The sequence below is a fragment of the Ptychodera flava genome, chromosome 21 (assembly GCF_041260155.1).
Source record: "Ptychodera flava strain L36383 chromosome 21, AS_Pfla_20210202, whole genome shotgun sequence".
In the NCBI taxonomy this organism is placed as follows: Eukaryota; Metazoa; Hemichordata; class Enteropneusta; family Ptychoderidae; genus Ptychodera; species Ptychodera flava.
In genome coordinates this window covers 27,698,773-27,720,294 of record NC_091948.1, presented here as the reverse complement: position 1 = coordinate 27,720,294, position 21,522 = coordinate 27,698,773, and the positions used below count along the sequence as shown (strand labels likewise).

At 38.0% G+C, this 21,522-nt stretch overlaps 5 protein-coding genes across 6 annotated transcripts in view; all 5 read left to right on the top strand.

The window, feature by feature from the left end:
- LOC139121899 (semaphorin-1A-like) overlaps window positions 1–10,074 on the top strand; it is a 122,829-nt gene extending 112,755 nt beyond the window's left edge. For both annotated transcript variants that reach the window (XM_070687191.1, XM_070687192.1), the window contains exons 12-17: window positions 552–628; window positions 1,049–1,239; window positions 2,832–2,854; window positions 4,361–4,918; window positions 5,888–5,994; window positions 8,250–10,074. In XM_070687191.1, the coding sequence (XP_070543292.1) occupies window positions 552–628; window positions 1,049–1,239; window positions 2,832–2,854; window positions 4,361–4,918; window positions 5,888–5,994; window positions 8,250–8,327 (1,034 nt within the window). In that variant the 3' untranslated portion in view covers window positions 8,328–10,074. The remainder of the gene's footprint in view (window positions 1–551; window positions 629–1,048; window positions 1,240–2,831; window positions 2,855–4,360; window positions 4,919–5,887; window positions 5,995–8,249) is intronic.
- A 2,566-nt stretch (window positions 10,075–12,640) lies between these two features.
- Window positions 12,641–14,605, top strand: LOC139121898 (tropomyosin-1-like). Its single transcript, XM_070687190.1, has 2 exons — window positions 12,641–12,799; window positions 12,958–14,605. Exon 2 carries the CDS (start codon window positions 13,202–13,204, stop codon window positions 14,078–14,080), a length of 879 nt encoding a protein of 292 aa, XP_070543291.1. The 5' UTR covers window positions 12,641–12,799; window positions 12,958–13,201; the 3' UTR covers window positions 14,081–14,605.
- LOC139120946 (uncharacterized) lies at window positions 14,080–14,838 on the top strand. The gene has a single exon (XM_070685536.1). It carries the CDS (start codon window positions 14,080–14,082, stop codon window positions 14,836–14,838), a length of 759 nt encoding a protein of 252 aa, XP_070541637.1.
- A 905-nt stretch (window positions 14,839–15,743) lies between these two features.
- LOC139120945 (uncharacterized) lies at window positions 15,744–16,961 on the top strand. Its single transcript, XM_070685535.1, has one exon. The coding sequence runs from the start codon at window positions 15,744–15,746 to the stop codon at window positions 16,959–16,961; it is 1,218 nt and encodes a 405-aa protein (XP_070541636.1).
- A 397-nt stretch (window positions 16,962–17,358) lies between these two features.
- Window positions 17,359–18,231, top strand: LOC139120944 (uncharacterized). Its single transcript, XM_070685534.1, has one exon. The coding sequence runs from the start codon at window positions 17,359–17,361 to the stop codon at window positions 18,229–18,231; it is 873 nt and encodes a 290-aa protein (XP_070541635.1).
- Window positions 18,232–21,522: the final 3,291 nt, after the last annotated feature.

Sequence of the window (21,522 nt, the reverse complement as noted above, 5' to 3'; positions counted from 1 at the left end):
CAGGTTGCTCTCTCTGCTTGAAAATTAAGGGGATTTGACTCTCATTGGAGGGGGACTATATCAATTATGTAAATTTAAGTTCTGCAAATTAAGGGTTTTTTGCTGTGGTATCAGTAAATTGAGGTTATAACATAGATAAATAATATATTCCACACTAAGCAAAAACAAAGGTTTGGCCAAAATCCAGGAGGTGGTATAGCTCGTCCAGGCATCACAAAGAGAGTCGTAGATTTGAATGAGGAAGGGAATACAACACAACGTGTTACCAAAAAAACATACTGGCACAGCAGGAATGCACGAAGGAAGTGTCGGGAAGGATATGGCACGGACAGTTGTAACTAAATGGGTCATAGAGGGATAATGACCTCACCATAACACAATCCAGTTTAATACGCAGTCCTTTCATGTTTTCACATGCTGTCCATCATACACTATACCTAAGGATTGGCACTTATATGCAGTGAATCCCAAGTACTACATGCTCATCCGTACTTTATTGATCATTCTATGATGATGATTTGATACTATTTATTTATTTACTGTTTTTAAAGATAGAGGAACCATAATGAAAATACTGTACAATGACGGAAACCCGTATGTCCTAGAAGAAGTGAAAGTGGCTGAGAAGGTCAGTAGATAATTTGAAATCTGTGAAGTATAGATGTTACTGTCCATAACAAGTGACATTGAATACAGTTCATTAGCATCTATAGCATCTTTGGAAATCACAATCACCAGTTTTTGATATAAACCCACACTCTCTGGCAATATCATTTTGTCATCTTTGGCTTCATCTCCATATTTGACAATTTCAAACGCTGATGATATCTGTGAGTAATAATCGTTGATTGGATTTCTGAGGTTCAGTTTTTACAATTATGTTCATTACTATTGATATTTTAATATGAATACGACAATCCTAGCTTATACAAGCTCCTAAGTGTCATTCACATTAGTTCCTGTGCCGGCCCTTCACTAACAGCTACAAATGTGAAAAATAGTAAATTGTTGATTGAGAAAGAAAATTAATTGTTATCGCTTTCTTCAGAATTCTAGTGTGCCACTGGTCATGGCAAAGTCAGACAATGACACTTCTCTGTACATTGGCTTTGATGACAAAGTAGTCCAAGTACCCATGTATCAGTGTCATAGATACACTGATTGCAGTCAGTGTAATGGTGCTGGAGATCCACACTGTGCTTGGAATGAGGCTAGTGGACTATGTGTGTTTGATATCAGGTAAGAATAGTATCCCTCTCCCAAGCTGGAAAAGGTCGTACACAAAATTTAAATGTGTTCCATCTGTTAACAACCATGTATTTTGCCATTACGAGAATCCTGTAGGGAGTACAAGCATTCATGTTCTCCTTTTTTCTAATCCCCATTTTCTGCAAACCAAGGCACGAAATATGCAATCTGCATGTCCTAGACAGGGTTTGGTACCTGGGACAGGTAAAGTTTGAAAACTTCTAGTCAAAATGGACAGGCTGATAGTTTCAATTAATGATCTTTTTCAGTATGACAGTGAAATAAATTCACACTTTTTAAGATTTTTAGATATTAATTTTTTTCTACATTTGCCTCATCTCTGCCAGCTTATTTATCATATTCGTGTTAAACTCTGTAATATATACTGTTATTCTTCAAATGGCTTTCAGGCTGCAATATTGTAATACAGTGTCATACAAAATATCTAATTATCTGGGCTAATAGAACAAATTGAGCTTTATCAATTCATGGCATTGACACATTAAGTATGTGAAACGACTTTGCACTTAAAAATGCTGAGTTTAGATGTGATGCTCTTCTGATATACCGTACAGAGGTAGATTTTAGTTTGACCTGTCTATGATAAGCAAAGAAACAAATGTGATGTCTTGCTCAAGATCATTGATTGCTGCTGTTGGATCTAGATATAGGACCAATCCATTTTGCAGTTGCTAATACAAAGTATGAAGCTGTAGGATGGATGTTTAACCACAAAGATATTAATGTTAAAATTCAAAGATATGTTGCGTATCATTAGCACACTCTTTTGAAAGTAAAAGTTCTCATCAAAGACGACTATAAACCCTGAAGTTTAGTATGGCAGCAATAGTTAACTCCAAGGATGAAGAGAGTATATGTTTAGGGTAAACAACTATGAGTTTTGGTATCTATAATAAACATTTACGTTAAAAACTTCAAAATGTTAAATATAATAATTCTGTTTCTGAAATTAGACTTTATTTGCAACCAATGGCAATTTTGTTTTACATTGTCTATTGGAATTTTAAAATGGCAAGCATTGAAAGACTGACATTCAAAGAAGTGTTTGAAATCATGACTAGCAAAATTAAAATGACTCTAAACTCCTAATGTAAGGCCTTAATGGCTAAATGAAAACGTTATTTTGCTTTATAGTGTTTCAAAACTAAATATGATGCAATTATATTCTTTTGAAATGTTGAAAATTGGAGAAAAAGTAGCCTGGACATTTAGTGATTATAGTACTTTTGCATAATGTTACACTTCTTTTTCTCACAAAACTTACAACTGCTCGTCATGCTAAAATGCAAATTCTGCTAATATTCTAATCATCGGTTAACAAATAACAATTAAATGAATTTATGTACAAAAAATCACTGGGTAACGTGCAGTGGCTCCTCGATGGAAAATCCATATATGATCAGGAGCTCCTTTATGCCTTTGTCTATCACATATTTTACTGAATTTCGAAATTACATTGCTAATGTTGTAACTATATGTTGTGTATGGCAACCAGTTGCTTTAACAGATTTACAGTTGTCATTAAAGCATTTCTTTCTTCTACCATCATTTCTGAATTGCAGTCCTAAATCAAGTTGCCCAACAGGTAAGCTTGTTGCTACTCACATATGTCGCCAACGATCATGCCATTGAGAAATATACATGACTTTATCTATCATTATTTTTTCCTCATAAGAGAGAAATTCCCCTACTTGAAATGTTAATGGTGTAGCTTGGTTCTGATAGATGGAGACCGCTATAAATTACGCAAATTTACGTTATACAAATTCGTTAGGGCTATTAGCAAATTAAGGTTAGGCCAAGAAAAGTGAATAATAAATTGTGCTGTTCGGTAGTAGATCACCGGGGATTTTTTTCCAAAATATTTTTATTTATTAGTATGTATTTTTAGGGTTTTAGTAGCAAAACGTATCATACATATAAAAGGAAGAAAAACGTAAACGACATCCTCGTTCAAGCAAAAATCAAATGCCAGATAATGAATGCGTGATTTTATGTGGTTTTTCTTTCTTTCTCTTTTTTACTTTTGTGTTTACGTAGCTTTAAAAAGTTTAGGGTCGGCAGGTAAAAAATAGGATGGGTCGGGTTATCGGAACAGCACAATTTTTTTCTCGGCCTTATGATGTTGATCAAATATCAAAATAAAGATGGTTTGCACATAATTTTCTTGTTACAATCCGGCTTGTGACAATCACATTTAAAATTGCTTGTTACGCTGGAGCAGTAACCAACCAGTTCAAATAACTTTCATTTATGTCCAAAAAAATTGACCCTTTGACAAACTTCACATTCATGTCAAATAATAAACACCAGGAGGTACAAAGGACGTCGGTGCCCCGGGCCCCATGTTTAGCTTTGTTTTTGAAGTGGACTTTTTTGTGCAAGCCATGGAACCATTAAGCTCGTTATGTGTCAGGTAGTCTACAAAGCTTATAAATGGAGTACTATAGGGGCATTTGACAACACATAAAACGTATGGCTGCCTTATATAGAGGGAAAATTCTCTATTTTCTATGTTGGTTTGCTTTAGCTGCAGAGAATATTGGTTATGAGCGTTTTGTCGGCTAATTGTAATTTGCATGTTCAGTTAGCATTCACAATTTTTACATATCATCTAGAATGACTTTACTAAAGCCAATCAAACTTGCTAGATAAAGTGATCATGCAATGATAATAATAGAAGTATCATTTTCATTTCAGCTGTTTATTAGTTTGCAAATTAAAAACGTTCGGTTTACATTAAACATGAAGAATGGTGCTTGTGATGTTGACTATAACAATGTCAATGAAATTACAAAACTCATGGCTATAATGTCAGTAAACATTGTCAGTTTACAGACAATTGCAAGATATACTTGAAACAAATGAACATTTTCAGTACATGTCTGGTCGTTGAATGTGGTAGGATAAAGAAATTCAGCAGACTTCAAGATAATACATGAGATCCATGCTTTTTTCCGGGATTACTTTTTTCAGTGTGTAAAATGTGGCCGATCATCCAGGATATATACAGATAAACTACATAATCATTTGTACATGCAATCTCTTTTTTCTGAACGTCTGATCAAAAATGATTATCATATTATCTCAGGTCTGCAACCAGTATATAAACAAGTTCAACAAAATCAAAGAGTCATTGTAACATGTGCCGTCCGAAATGTGGAATGGACAGTGAATTCAGCCAGCATCCATGCAGATGGTTTGAAGTACATCAATTTGGATGGAACAGGACTTGTAATCACTAACTTTCAAGAATCAGATGCTGGTCTCTATGAAGCAAAGCGTCCTGGTAAGAATGATGTCATCCGTTCCATTGATTTATGGGTTACTCAATCTGACGGTGAACTGGACTTCCTTGCACCAAAGCTTGAAGATCAAAACAAAGCAACCTGCCAAGGAAGAGTTGTCAACCTTTTCTGCAATGCTAATGGACCCGACGGTTTTACAATAACGTGGAGAAAGCCAGATGGCTCAGCGATCACCAACGAATCAAGAGTGCAGTGGGCAAATGAGGTAAAGTGTGATAATTCTCGGAGAGGAGTCAGCTGGCTTGCAGTTGAAGTTAGTGCAAACTCAACTGGAAGTTACACCTGTGAGATCAGCGATGGAGTGACAACCAAGACGGCCGCAGCAGAGGTGTCTCTTCAAGGTGAGTACCAAGCCTTTCATGTTTGTCTAAATGAAGAGTGATAAACGAGTTAATTTCTGTCTTTGTAGACCAGCTATTACCTAAACAGGCTCTCGTTCCAAAGCTTATATTACTCTAGTTTTCAGTCTAGAAGCTATTGTAAATAATATACTTCAAACAACAGAAAGAAGTTTTATTAAAGCGAGCTCAGTTTCTTTACTTACATCACTATAGTTACTATGCAAATAAAGTTAAAAGGATGCAACGTTTTGCAAACAACTTTGCAAACAACTTAAAATATGCAATGTCTACGTTTACCAACTACATGTAATAGAAACAATATCAATATATGTCAAAATACTGTACAGCAGCTTGCGCTTGTTTTTATGCATTATAAATTGATGCATGTGTGTGTGTTCACATGTATCTATTCAAGATACAGTTTTAGAGGTCCCATAGGGATAACCATACTGAAAAATATGGCATGTGGAATTCCAACAATGTCAACCTTAGATATTAATCACAGTTACCGTATGGGGATACAAATGATCCTCTTAGCTCTATTTAACTCATTACAGTGTGTCAGTTAAATTAGCAAAGAAATCTACAGCTTCTCTGTCAGTTATAATGTTCAATTATATTTCATTCCGCATCGTTATATTTTAGTTATACATTTGTATGGGTATCTGTAAATTCATCCAGTGCAATAATACTTTATATTTAACTATTAACACTTAATGCAATATCCTTTTACCCAAAACTAACTATTGTAACACCAATTTCTTATACAATTGAGGTTATATTGCGAATACGATTGAAAGAAATTGAGGTTAGTTGGTTAAAACTGCCATTTCTTTGAAGAGATAAAGGAACACAAAACAATAATATTGAAGTTTTGAATTTTGGTAAAGTATAGTGCATTTTCCCCTGTGACCTGCCAAGTTTGAATGTACTGGTAGTTATGTGCAGAATAACGTTTTGTTTTGGCAGAATGTGTTACTCAGAGAAGTCTTGATGGCCAGGTTGCCCGCTACAACGAAGCCTGGGAAAAATTTAAAGCCACCAAATCTTGCCCCCTCAGTACAACTGCAGCACCAGTAAGTACTTTTTAGTCCCTGCAAAGCAGGATATTTATATTTTGGGCCCTATCCGTGCATTCGTCACCAGGGATTTCTCAGGCAATGGTGAAGCGATATTTGAACAACTGGGAATAAGTATAGTACCCTATGGCCTATCAATGCACACCACTTGCTTTTACAAAATAATCAAATTTGGCCATCAAGGATTCACTTTTTTGGATATTCAAAGCTATGTCCTGCGAATCTGGTGTCTGGTGTGCAGACTTGTATTCCATGAATCTGAATTTAGAATTAACATTGAATCGTCTCAATGTGAATGTGGAAAGACACATGAATAAGTCATGAGGCTTCAAGAAATACTGACTTAAATTTAATGTAACTTGGTACAGATGTTGATATACCAGCGCTATAATAGTGTACAATGTATTTAGAGGTGTCATGTCAATTGATTGCTAATATGCGCATTCGATGAACTCTCCTAATTAGTGTATAGTGTCCACATATACCACATCAAATTTAATGAAACGTGGCACAGATGTTAACAGTGTACAAACAAATTTTGAAGTATCGTGTCAATTAACTGCTAATTTGCAAATTTGATGAACTTTAATAATTAGTGTGATATGACTGTAAATACTGCAGCACATTTGATGAAACTTGCCACAGATCTTGATCTCACAGTTTTGTAATAGTTTGCAAAGACAATCATGTTTATTAATTGCTAATTTGCATACTTACTGAACTTTCCTAATAAGTATACTATACTAAGAAAAAATATATAAATTGAATAAACCTGGTAGAGATGTTGAAGTATTAGTTCTGTAATAGTTCGAAAAGACAAGCTGTATCATGTCATTTCAATGCTAATTTGCATATTTGGTTACCTTTCCTAATAAGTATGATACGTCCAGAAATAATTCATCAAATTTGATGAATCGTCGTAGACAGGTTGAGTTAGCAGTGTTGTAATAGCATGCCAAGACATTTTGCAGTATCAGGTCAATTAACTGCTGATTTGCATATTTAATGAATGCTCCACATTAGAGTGATATGTCTTGAAAAGCTGTATCAAAGTTGATGGAATGTGGTACCGATGTTTAACTCCCAGCCCAGTGTTTTAACAGAGTGCAAACACATGTAGCAGTATCATGTCAATTAAATGGTAATTTGCATATTTTATAAGCGATCGTAATTAGTGCGATATGTCCAGAAATATTCCAGCAAATATAAGAAACTTGGTACAGATGTTGATCTCCTAGTTTTTTGGTAGAATGCAATGAACTTTAGCAACATGCTGTTGATTAATTACTAACTGACATATTTTATGACCTTTCATAATTAGAGTTACAGTCCAGATTGACTTTCCGATTTCGCCATCGTGGTATTGACCAACTCAATTATTTTCTGTAGTAAAGTCGGACCTCTAAACAGGGAAGGAATGTTTCTAATTAGAGATCTTCATTCTGCATGACTGCACTAAATATGATGACACTTGCTGCAGATGTTTATCATACAAAGATTAAACAGCCAAGAAAGGCATTTAGCAGTATCAATAGCTAAATATAGTAAATCTCCTCTGTAGTTAACAGAGGGGCTTTTTTGTTCACATCATGCATTCTCATTAAGTGGTCAAGAGCCATTACTCAGACAGGCCTGGGCCAAGTTACTTGCAGATTAGTCGAATTTTGACATTTCAAGAGCCAGTACATGACATATTTAATTCCATCCAACTTGCTTAAAGGACATAACACTCTGCCATTTATGGTAAATGTGTACTTGTTTATAATCCAATCCGATATGTGTATCAGTTCCAGACAGGTCTTAGGTACCATCATTTCTTTTATATGTGGATCATATTGACTTCAATTTAATTACTTCCACTGATCAATGCCCAATTACAAGTGGGGACTATGTCATTGTCAATAACTTGTTTCTAGTTAAACTGTGGGAGACCTACTGACCAGTCTGATTTAGGATAATACTGTTTTCCATCATGAAAGATTTCACAATTTTTTGATTATAGAATAATGATCTTCAAAGTGAATAATAGTTATGAAGATTTTCAACATGTTTTTTTCGATCATAAGTATTACCAGCTTTCTGCGAATTGCTTAAAAATACATTGGTAAATTGACAATTTAAATTGACAATTTAATACAGATAACAGTACCCCAGCTTGTCACATGTTAACTGCATAATGTTTCAAAAAATTATTTGAGAAGGTTCGTTGTCTTAAATTCCTCTGAGAAGAACACATTTTTTTTTTTTTGCAGGGTGCTGACACCTGTATCTGTCGCGTGGACACAATCCAATGCGATGATTGCTGCTCTGGCAAGGGTTCATTTCCCTAGGTAGACTGTCATTCGCTTGGTCTGGAATCTCGTTGATGTGGCTTGCAGCATTATGAAAATATTATATTATTATGATTTTTTTTAAATTGTACATATTTCTGTAAATGATAGAGTTATTTCTAGTATAATTGGTGTATATGTGTGAAGATACAGTTCATTTGGTATTAGTTCAAATTAGAATAAAATTTACATTTTCAACTTTGACCTGTGAGGATTATTATGACGTTTTCAAAAGCAGATTTTGGGGCCGTTTTCTCTTTCAATCGTCTGAACATCATATTTTTCATGAAATGCCAGTACACAAGCTTTCAAGTTTAGTGAACAGATTCCTAGATATGCCTGCTTTGTGTTTTTGTGCAAATGAGATGTAATTTGCCTAACACTGTCCTATTTTACTTGTTGTGAAAAAACAGCCAAGATATACCTATTTCAGTTATTTGCATGTTTGCCTTTACAGCCGGTCCCGGAAAAATCATTTTCAAATGCATATTATTTTGTCATTAAAGAACCATATGATATATGGGGCTATGAAAGTCTTACTTTGATTCATATTGCTGTTTAGTCTTAGAGCAGTGTCTTTCTTGGTATAATTTTCAGATATGTACTGAATAGACTCAAAAGAGCTTAAATGCACAGTAATTAATGTGCATTTCGTGTTAACGTTTTATTTGCCATAATCGGAATCTAAAATATTTTGCTATTTAACAGTCACGTTCTAGTTACAAATCCTTGTATATATTTGGAAATATGAAGTCTTAATAATAGCATGTGCATTGCTACTGAATGTTACCTTTTACTTAAATGTCAATTCTATGGGTTTCTAAAAGTATGTTATGAGATGATATAACTATAATGTCAATAAAGGAGAAATTATCCACAGCAGAAACAGTCAAGAATACCTTATTTGGGACTAGCTTCACATACAAAATAAGCTGATGACTTTGCCTCAAACATTAACAAAATAAAATGCATTGTGCATCTTGCTTTGAATATTCATCCTCTGTTTCATTTGAAAGACAGGTCAGGTTCATAGTAGAGGGATCCAAGTGGGCATGCAAACGAAAATATCTACCATACATGGCAGTTCCTCAGTAAAACGTTTGTTTTTTTTTGAATAGATAGTAGACACTGTATACAACATCTAAAAAAGAAGTAATCAATTGTTCAAAGACGAAACAGTTTGCCTGAGAGTGTCTTCACCATCTTCCATCAGAGGAATTTGACTTTGTATTTCTCCAGCACTGTTGAATTTTCTCATACATGTGCTAATTCCAAATAACATTATCTTTTTCAGCAAGTGATGTAGGTTATACCAGTGAACATCATAAGCTAAACAAGGTGATTCAAAAGAGGATCAACAAGACAGTTTACGGGCTGAAGGGTGCATATGTTATGTACTGCTTTTAAATTTTGTTAAATATGATGTAGAATCGATTGTACGTTTATTGTTAATGGCGTACCATGAACGTTAGGGATTATGCAGAACGTATTTTTGTATTTTAAGAGAAAGGAAATGTGACCATGTTATCAATAATGTTGAAAACGTCTTCCCCATGGATAACTCGCAAATGTAAACATTACTTGAAGAGAAGAAGAAAGTCCTTGTATTTTTCTGTATTCAGGCTTTTCATTAGAAGCCGGCAGCTGGAGAAATTACACGGCTGGCATGGCGAGGTCATTTCGCTGACTGTAAAATCTCGAAGTTGCAAATAAGTAATGAATGGAATAAAATGAATACTGACTCTGACTATTGGTCAACTAATATCGTTTACAGAAATGTAATGACACATGAAGACCGCAGATTTCCCATTCCTGCGAATTTTTGATCTACAATCTCTGGTAAACTGATAACTGTTTTCTACCAGGTACAAAATGTGTTGTCATTGTCTGATTGTTGAATATTATGACTCAAACATTAGTGATTCAAAACTTTTTATAAAATATCAGTGTTCAATGTCATTTTCAAACAGTTTTTACCTAGTGCAAAATAAATTGAGACACCTCTCAGATTGCATCATTGCACACATCAATTTCTCAAAATCTTCGATATGACAGGGGACAGCCCCCTCTCGTGCTCTCCCATGTCCCATGTCATATTGTAAGAGATTTACATAAAAAAAAACAAATTAAAAACATTCACAGATTGAGCCTGACTGCACCATTGCACACATGAGTTTCTAAAAATTTCAATGAGAGCGGACACCCGCAGCACTTTCGGCCTCTTGTGTGTTCTACCCCTGTACTTTCAAATTCTCCCCTTTCAGATATCCATGTTGAAACCCTATGTACTACATTACTTTTTCTAGCAAAGAGAATACAAGTATCAGAATTCAGCTGCTTTTGACACAAAGAAGTCAAATAAGATGCTTACAACAGTGCACTATGTACAACACAGGGGCTTAAGACCCATTGATTTCAGAATGCTGTTACTATTTCTTTTAGCCAAAAGAATTTACTTTTAGCCAAAAGAATCAACAATGTAACGATTAAAGATTTTCTCCTCCTGAAATAAGGTGAGGAAAATGTGCCTCAGGATATTTCAAACATTTACAATGTGTTTTAGTCTACCATGTTGGAGGCTCATTTCGGAGCTTATGGAGTAAACCAACTTTTCACCACATACAAAGTCAGGGGGATTTGCGCAGACATGCTTCGACTGCTTTCTTTTTAAACTTGGCAAAAAGACAGTACACTGTGATTTACGCGTGCCCATCGAATTATTGCTTGGCATGATCAAATATGGCTGCAGGCACTTGTTACAATTAATAATAATACTGATTATAATATTCATTTCTTATAGAGTGCATTATGTTTAAAAAATTTCAATGCGCTTTACACAACACTATGAAATAAAAGAAAACCTATAAAATGATAAATAAAAATTGCGAGATAAAAACCTACAAAGCACGAAAAACCAGTCAAGGTACGTTTTTAAAGCCCCAATAGCTGCTAATTTTATGCATTATTTTCATGATTTTACTTTCAAACCAGAGTTTGTTTGTTTAAATGTACTTACTGAAGCACGTGTCTTGAAGTGTTACTGCCAGCTGATTTGGACCATGCCTACACGTTTTAACAGTTTAATAACAAATGGGTGACGCACCCATAAAATGGCGCCCGCAAAAAAACAGTATTTCCTGCACATGTACATCGTGATCATAACAGAAACAAGCATGATGCCATTTGCTTGAATGCACAACACACGATGGCTAACATTTTGTTGTTATAATCTTTATTTTCACTGTCATATGATTAGTTTTTGAAAATGGCGGGAAATCTAAAATGACGTTAAAACCTTTGAATTTACATGCCACCCTCACACTCATGGCAGCGTTATACACTTTTTCAGTCTCTAATGGGTCTTATTCAAATAATTCTCTTTGAAAACTAAGGATATTTTGAGATCGGTTTTTAAACATATGCAGCTATTGGGGCTTTAACTGACTTAAATTTTCATAAGAATAAGCTAGCCTTCTAAGATGGTAACGCATTCTACAAACGGGGAGCACATACAGAGAAAGGCCTATGGCCGTAAATATATGTGTTGCAGACTGGCTGATGCAGAATGGTCTCACCTCTGGACTTGAACCTATGGGTGCGACCAGTATGACGTACTGTAAGCACGATTGGAACTAATTTATGGATAATTCGATGGTGAAGCAATGTCTGTTTAATCTACAAATGTAAGCTCATTTGTTTTTGCTTTGTAAGTCATACCCTTGTTTTTATGAGCAATTTGTTATATCGCAAGATTCACTTATAAGGCACCTAACATTTTTGAGAAATTTGAAAAACACAAAGATCCAATTTATACAAGCATTTCTGCTAGATAATCTGGGCTTGGCCGATAACGATTTTGTACGTGAAGCGAAAAACTTGAAAGTCAATTCGTTTCTGGACATGTCTTGACTGTTTTCTTTCAAATTTGCTCCTTTGCCTCTGTCATGAAATATTGGTACCGGTGTTTGTGTACATTGTTTTAAAAGAATAAGTTTTAACTTAAAGAGAACTTGTCAAACCAAAATAAGAATATTTGTCCCAAAATTCATAAATGCAGATTTCATCATACATCATCATTAAGTGAGCAAGTTGTTTCCTTTTGAAAAGATATGAATGAACTGAACCATTTTCAGAGGTTATATTACAATTGTACATTTCAAGTTTTATCAGAGGCAACACATAGTACACCAGGTCAAAAGCCTTGCGATCATATATAATTATTACACCATTTAGATTACGATCATCCATAGCTTTTGACCAACTGTGGACCACATTACACGACACTATCTCACATGTAGAGCATTTGCGACTGTAGCTGCCTCAGTGCCTTTCTGCTGTTGAATTGCAGTGCGCCCTCTATAGTTACTCTATGTTTGATTGTTCGTTTTCTCCAGTAAAAAAAGCACATGGAAAAGTTCTCAGCCACCATTGTTGTTGTTGTTGAGTTACGAGTTTCTATCCCCCAAATCTAGGTAAATACTCTCAATTTACTCTCTATGCTCTAGCGATCAGAGATCTATACTACTAAGGCTACCGATCGTTTTCTAGTTGTTCACATGCATGATCTTTATGGAGTTTAATAACACTTTTGTATACTGTAGTAATCGTTCTCTACATGTACTTTCTACAGTTTACCTGGATGTACAAGGTCGAGTAAAGTTCGTTAAGTGAAGCGAAAGTTGTCCTCGTATCATTCTGAGTAAATACAAAAGGGTAGAACCCGCAACAGTAAACTAGATGTCCACGATCATGGAAGGTCAACCAGAAGGTCAAGCTCAGGTCGATGAAGACAGAGATTTGACAGGTGATGTTCAGTATGAAAGTGGGGCAAGAAAACGGACAGCAACAGCCAAGGTAGGGAGTATAGACGCGACATGATAAAGAAAGAATTAAAGAGGAAGAAATCGAAACTTTCTAAGGTTAAGGGGGAAGCCATTCTGGAAAAGAGTTCTGGAGATGTTGTCACGCTGAAACAAAAGTTGGCAGTAGCACAGATTCTATGGCAGGATATAACTGAACTCCATGAGGAACTTAAAGAACTGACACTTGAACAGGAAGATTTAGATGTGTTAATAGAGCAAAGGCAAAATGCCCTCCAAGAATGGTGCATATTTGAAAATGACATCATGAGTGAAATTCGACATATCAGAGACTTGGAAATGCTTAAATTCGAAGTTAACTCTGTCAAACATGGTGCTAATCAAAGTAAGGCAAGTGGTTACCATAGCAACCATACTCCCAACAGCATCAGGTCAATGAAAATGGAGCTAAGAAAAAGGGAAGCTGCATTGAAAGTGCAGTTGTTATTTATTGAAAGAGAGAAACAGCTGGAAAGAGAGGAGCTCGAGCAAAAAAGGAAAATGGAAGAATGTAAGATTCAGAAAAGCCTTGCTGAAAATCGAGCACAGCAAGAAGTTATTGAATCAGAAGAATCTGATAATGAAAGTCAGCAGTTGAGTAATGTACCTTCTGCCAACAAGAAGGATGACATGAACAAATTCTTGAATTCACTGCCAGATGCTGAACAAGAACAGCGCCCCCAGACAAAGCTATGCCCTACACCAATACAGAGTAACCAGAAAGCTGATTTGCGTGGTTGTGAAAATCAATATCCAGTTTCTACATTGCAATATGAGGCTCATCCCTTCACTCCAGTGACAAACACAGGAGATGGAATGAGAGGAGGAACACAGCACGCTACTCCCTTGGACAGAAATGTACAGTCTTCTCCATCACAAGAACTACAGATGTAATGACAAGGTTGGTGAACTCCTTTAGACTTCCCCAAGTGAAGGTAGAAGTTTTCAGCGGAAATCCACTCCAGTTTCCAAATTGGGAATCGTCCTTCAATTCGTTGATAGAGTCAAGGACACAGTCTCCTGATGAAAGGTTGAATCTGTTGAGCCAACATTTGTCTGGAGAACCCAAGTCAATGGTTAGTAGCTATTTGTTGCTCCAAACTGAGGAAGCTTACATACAGGCCAAGGCTGAGCTGAAGCAGAGATATGGAAACAACACAATAATTTCCAAGGCCTTTATAGACAAACTTGCGTCATTTCCAAAGGTCCAACCACGTGATGCCATAGCGCTTAGACGGTTTTCAGACCTATTGAATGAAGTAGTGGCTGCAAAACGCACAATACATGATCTTGGTGTTTTGGATTACCCACAAGAAAATGCAAAGTTGATTGCCAAGATGCCATACAATGTGGAAGGCAAATGGAGGTCAGTTGTGCATGCAAGTGTTAACAATGGAAAGTTTCCACAGTTCGAACAGTTTGCACAGTTTATAAGGAAAGAGCACGGGAAGCAAACATTCCAGCATTTAATACCACCATTGAGGCAACAACTCGAAAGGAAGCTGTCAAAGGTGAAAGAAGGTATACAGGCAAGGGAGGAAATTCCTATACAGATGCAAGAGCCCTTGCAACAAACACAAGTAGCAATACCAAAGAACAGAGTTGTCCATACTGCAAGGAAACTCATCACATTGACAACTGTGGTAAATTGATGGATGTTGCCAGGAGTGTACGTAAGCAATTCTTCAAGCAAGAAGGCCTGTGCTATGCTTGTGGTATGACTAAAACACACAGAGGAAAGGACTGTACAAGTAGGGTGAAATGTAAGAAGTGTTCAAAGGAACATTTGACACCATTGCACTTTGATGAGCAGTCTACCACTAGTGTAAGCCACTGCACCTCAGCAAGCCACAAGGAAGTTCGGAACACTGACAACTCTATGATTATACCTGTATGGGTAAGAAGTAAGAGTAACCCAAACGCAGAAGTGCTACAATATTGTGTTCTAGATCCACAAAGTAACACTTGTTTTATCTCGAGAAACTTACAGCGTAGACTTGGAATAGGAGGCCATGATGTAAAGCTAACATTGTCAACAATGCAGAGGAACGGTGCTATAGTCGACACCAAAAGGATCAGAGATTTAGAGATCCTCAGTTATGATAGACAGGTCATTATCCCTGTGCCTACAGCATACACCAGAGATCATGTTCCTGCTGAAAGACACCAAATCCCAACACCAGAGATTGCAATGAAATGGGACCACCTACGAAGAATTTCAGGCCTGATATCTCCGTACATGCCTGATGTGAAAGTGGGTATACTGATAGGTAACAATGTGCCATCAGCCATACGACCAAGGGATATTATTGCCGGCGCAGAAGATCATCCGTATGGCCAGAGGTCTATACTTGGATGGGAATAGTTGGCAAGATCTGTTGGCAAGATCTGTTCTAGTCCTGAAGATGATGATAATGTTGCGATATCAAACCGTATCGTAATTTCAGAGTCCAATTTGGAGAACCAGCCTTCAGTTGTGACAAGTAAAGGGCCTATAAACCGCTTCACGGTGCCAACGACTGTGAAAGAGTTGGTTACTCCACAGCAGGTTCAGCAGATGTTTGAGAGGGATTTCATTGAACATAATGGCAAACAGGCAAGTTTGTCAGTGAAAGACCAGAAATTCATCAGTTGCCTGTCTAACAACATTACCCAGCGAGAAGACGGCCACTATGAAATGCCACTCCCTCTACATTATGACAATGTTCGGCTTCCAAACAATAGGCCATTAGCCTTGAAAAGAGCTTTGCAGCTGAAAAGGCGATTCAGAAGAAATCCGAAGTATAAGGAAGATTACTTCTCCTTTATGAAAGACATCCTGACTGACTGTGCTGAAAGGGTTCCCAGCGATCAGCAGTGTAAGGATGGTAGGGTAAATTATGTGCCACACACAGGTGTGTACCACCCCAAGAAGCCCAACAAAATACGTGTAGTATTTGACTGTTCGGCCAGATACGATGGCATATCACTCAATGACTGTCTCCTTCAAGGCCCAGACCTCACTAATTGCCTGGTTGGAGTTTTGAGCAGATTCAGGCAAGAAGAAGTAGCGATAATGGCAGATGTCAAGAGTATGTTCCATCAATTCCATGTCACACCAGGTGACAGGGACCTGCTTAGATTCCTATGGTGGGAAGATGGCGATTTGGACAAAGATTTGGTTGAGTATAGAATGACAGTACACCTGTTTGGTGCGGCCAGCTCACCAGGATGTGCCAATTTCGGCCTTCAAAGAGCAGCAGATGATGGAGAGAGAGAATTTGGTGAAGAAGCAGCCAGATTCATTCGTGAAGATTTTTACGTTGATGATGGGCTTAAATCTCTGCCCAGTGTTAGCAAGGCTATCAACCTGATCAATGATAGCACAGCTATCTGTGCCAAGGCTGGTTTGAAACTGCACAAGTGGATCTCCAACAAGAGAGAAGTGCTAGATGCGATACCAGTTGAGGCTCGAGCACCAAGTCTCACAGAAGTCAACACTCAGATCGATCATCTACCAATTGAAAGAGTCTTAGGCATGACGTGGTGCGTTGAAAAAGATTGTTTCCAGTTTAGAATAGAACTACGTGATCTACCATTCACACGTAGAGGAGTTCTTGCAACCATTAGTTCCGTGTATGATCCATTGGGTTTTGTGGCGCCAGTCATCCTAACAGGGAAAGTTATCCTACAAGAACTGTGCAGAAGTAACGCAGACTGGGATGACCCTATCCCTGAAGACCTCAGGATAAGGTGGATGCGGTGGAGAGCTAGTGTCGTAGATTTGGACGTCTGAATATTCAGCGCTGTTATAAACCAGATAATTTTGGCGAAGTCAAAAGTACAGAGCTTCACTACTTTTCTGATGCAAGCGAAACTGGCTATGGACAGAGCACTTATCTGAGACAGGTCAACATGGACGGCAATGTGCATTGCTCCTTTGTTATTGGTAAGGCCAGAGTAACACCATTGAACAAACAGCTTACCATACCACGTCTCGAGCTGACAGCTGCGGTGGTTTCAGCCAGAGTAAGCGATTACATCAAGAGTGAGCTGCGGTTTGAAGACATGAAGGAGTATTTTTGGGTTGACAGCAAAGTAGTTCTTGGATACATAAATAATGAGTCCAAGCGCTTCCACACCTATGTTGCAAACAGGGTTCAGCAAATAAGAGAGCTGACTGTGCCGGATCAATGGAGGTATGTCAGTACAGATGTAACCCAAGTGACGATGCTAGCAGAGGTATTACAGCTAGGAAACTGGTTGAAGATTCAAGATGGTTGACAGGGCCACATTTCTTGTGGGACAGTGACTTCCAACCAACAGCAGTGTTACGCTTTGAATGCAATGATGAAACTGCAGTAGAAGTGAGCAAAGAAATGAAGGGTGTCATCCACAATGTGTTGAAGACTAGTTCAAGAGTAGTCAGCTCAAATGACCGATTAATTGATCGATTTGACAGATTCTCTTCATGGAACAAAGCAAGGCATGCAGCAGCCAACTGTCTACGCTTTAAGGCTAAACTATTGAGAGCAGTCAAGACCTCAAACAGAAAGGCTGGCCTCATTGATGTTATGACAGAACCTGATAAGCAGATGACTATGCAGGATCTCAAGGAAGGAGAGAAAGCAATTATTAAGGAAACTCAAGGGAGAGTGTTTAAGGAGGAAATCTTGATTCTAGAAGGTGGCCCGAAAGGTGGAAAGAAGGCGATTGATCAAAGCCAGCGGCTGCGGAAATCAAGCACCATATGCAAGCTTAATCCATTCCTAGATGAGCAAGGATTGCTAAGAGTTGGAGGAAGATTGAAGAAATCCAGCCAGCCCTTTGAAGTTAATCATCCCGTAATCCTGCCGAAGAAAGGCCACATAACCACTCTCATTGTGCGACACTTTCATGAGAAGGTTAATCACATGGGACGAAGTAGTACACACAACTCTATCCGACAACATGGATACTGGATCATCAGTGGATCCAGTGCTGTATCTCAGTTGATCCACCAGTGTGTGATCTGTAGGAAGATGAGAAGGGCAACTCAACCCAGAAAATGGGAGATCTCCAAGTGACCGTATTGAAGAAGCCCCGCCATTCACTTATTGTGGTGTGGACTTGTTTGGACCATTCCTTGTCAAGGAGAAGAGGAGCCTTTGAGAGATATGGCGTACTGTTTGTGTGTATGGCGTCAAAGGCTATTCATTTAGAAACAGCCAATTCTCTAGAAACTGACTCATTTATTTGTGCATTGAGAAGATTCCTCAGTATTCGGGGACCGACTAGACAGCTCAGGGCTGACTGTGGCACAAATACCGTTAGAGCTAACAATGAAATGACGAAGGCTCTGAAGGAAATGGACCAAAAGAAGGTTGCCGACTTCCTTTTGAACCAGGAATGTGATTGGATTGAATTCAAGTTCAATGTTCCCAGCTCTAGTCACATGGCAGGAATCTGGGAGAGACAGATTCGGATAGTATGAAACGTCTTAGAGCCACTCATGCATCAGGCTGGCCCTCATCTTGATGACGAATCCCTTCGTACTTTCATGGCTGAAGTACAGAACATTGTAAACTCAAGACCTATCCACCACTGATCACCTATCCCAGTACAATTCTCCGGAACCTCTCACACCAAACCATCTGTTAACAATGAAGACCAAGGTACTTCTTCCCCCACTTGGAAACTTCCAGAAGCAGACATGTATGCCAGACGTCGTTGGAGAACGGTAAAACACTTAACCAATGAATTTTGGAGCCGATGGAGGAGAGAGCATCTCCAGACCTTACAGCCAAGGCCTAAGTGGACAGTTCCCAGACGTAATCTGAAGGTAGATGATATAGTGATTATCAAGCAAGATAACATGCCTCGTAACTGCTGGAGACTTGGCAGAGTATCAAAGGTTTACCCAGGAGAAGATGGATATGTACGCAAGGTGCAGCTTACCACTGCCACTTCTACATTGGATAGACCAATCCATAAGCTGGTTCTGCTATGCACTACTGAAAATGACTGATTATCGCAGACATTTGAAATATTTGAGCACAATTTGTGACTTGTTGCTTGAACTCAACCAGAGTTGAAAGGACAATCTTAAGACATTTGTTATTTGAACACTTTGATGCAACATAGTTGCAGAGAGGAGTGTAGCTGCCTCAGTGCCTTTCTGCTGTTGAATTGCAGTGCGCCCTCTATAGTTACTCTATGTTTGATTGTTCGTTTTCTCCAGTAAAAAAGCACATGGAAAAGTTCTCAGCCACCATTGTTGTTGTTGTTGAGTTACGAGTTTCTATCCCCCAAATCTAGGTAAATACTCTCAATTTACTCTCTATGCTCTAGCGATCAGAGATCTATACTACTAAGGCTACCGATCGTTTTCTAGTTGTTCACATGCATGATCTTTATGGAGTTTAATAACACTTTTGTATACTGTAGTAATCGTTCTCTACATGTACTTTCTACAGTTTACCTGGATGTACAAGGTCGAGTAAAGTTCGTTAAGTGAAGCGAGAGTTGTCCTCGTATCATTCTGAGTAAATACAAAAGGGTAGAACCCGCAACAGCGACAACATGATTATAAGTCATTTATTAGGGGTTTCAAGAACTTGCGTAAATGAGTATAGTGTCATATCTTTTAGAAAGAAACAGGAACTGACGACGAGTGTTGACGTAGAACTGGAACTTGTTTATTGAATACAGAACCATGGCCAGGCCTGACGGCCCAGCCGCTGATACACGAATCTGTCTGTGTGTGAGTCGGGCCCTGTTATCTTATCCTGTGAGTTAGTGTGTCTATTTATACAGTATCTTGGCTATGTCGGATACCGACGCCATAAAGAATACAATAAGACAATACTTTGATTTACCGACATTAGAAAAGATACAAAAGTACAACTTATCAATTCCCCTCGGATGGTATGCTACAATTCTTTTGTTTCAAACCCACGCTATGACATGCATAAATTAAATTGATAAGAACGGCTCAATATTATTATTGGTTGAAATACAATAGAACACGGGGGTAGTACGCAGAATACCTCCATGAGAAAATTAAGATACTAGGTGAATTTTTGAAATTATGTAAACGAGCAAGACCATGTTGTCGATACCGTGCTGACATTTCCTGGCGCCAGCATTGTTAGAGTCCACATCGAGAAGAATTGCGCGGGATTTATCGCGTCAAAGGACGCTAATGTATCGAGAGCGTGAAATATTAATTTTCTTTGCGCCAATTTGGAAGAATATTACAAATACAAATCTTGATTTACGATTACGGGTAACAATCACAACTACACGTTGAAAGTCGTACCGTGAAATTCCCATGGTCATTCACGGAAGTTTAGACCGCCGTCATTTTCCGTAATATGTTTCTAACATATGTTTTTCGTTAATGTAAATTAGGCACATGATCACAACTGACACGTTGAAAATCGTACCGTGAAATTCCCATGGTCATTTAAGAAGTGTAGACAAAGAATTAATCACAGGTCAACAATTTGAGAGTAGTTTACAGAAACAAAATCCTTCGTATAGAAGACTTCGTATAAACGTTAAATTGGCACACTCTGTGTACACAACATCGTACGAAGCGATGACATGTACCGCGCGCATGAAGTGCGCTGGCTAAAGTAACTCCCCAGGGTATTGCTAAAAAGAGTTTTGTCAGATAAGCGCGTTTTGTCAGATAAGCGCGTGTGTACGGCGCTTATCTGACAAAACGTGCTTATCTGACAAAAATAACTAATTACTGCTTGTAGCCTTACTCATTTGTGGAAAGTAATCCCTCACACAACATTTTGTCTGTTAAAACTCACAACGAAATCTTAATTGGAGCATTTTAAAATCACAAAAATCACAAATAGCCATATTATAGTTAAAAATACAGTAAATTTCATCGATTGCGTAAAATCGCCGAGCACCTCAATTGATCTCTGTGTATACATGGATCAACACAGAGAGGCTGTGTTAAGGGTAGAGGAGAGGGCAAGAGGTCACATGAGGTCGTCCGCTCTCACGGTGCACGTGGCGGGAGTATCAAAATCACCACAATGGCAAGCAGAGTACTTGTGTTTTTGTTTTTCATCACCTTCCTCGATCGCTAATTTTGCACTCAATAAACATGCAAGTGGATGAGAAGAAAAGCACCTACATGTTGCAATACGGAGTTATCTCCATGGTCTCGACTACAGTATACTGTACAGTGAGCGAGCGCGAGCCCGGCCGATGGAAGAAGAACCACAATAAAAAAGAATTAATTACAGGTCAACAATTTGAGAGTAGTTTACAGAAACAAAATCCTTCGTATAGAAGAATTCGTATTAACGTTAAATTGGCACACTCTGTGTACACAACATCGTACGAAGCGA

Excerpts from the sequence above, each read along its gene's own strand:
- LOC139121898 (XM_070687190.1), top strand. The coding sequence starts at position 13,202 with ATGATAAAGAAAGAATTAAAGAGGAAGAAATCGAAACTTTCTAAGGTT.
- LOC139120946 (XM_070685536.1), top strand. The coding sequence starts at position 14,080 with ATGACAAGGTTGGTGAACTCCTTTAGACTTCCCCAAGTGAAGGTAGAA.
- LOC139120945 (XM_070685535.1), top strand. The coding sequence starts at position 15,744 with ATGTTTGAGAGGGATTTCATTGAACATAATGGCAAACAGGCAAGTTTG.
- LOC139120944 (XM_070685534.1), top strand. The coding sequence starts at position 17,359 with ATGGAGGTATGTCAGTACAGATGTAACCCAAGTGACGATGCTAGCAGA.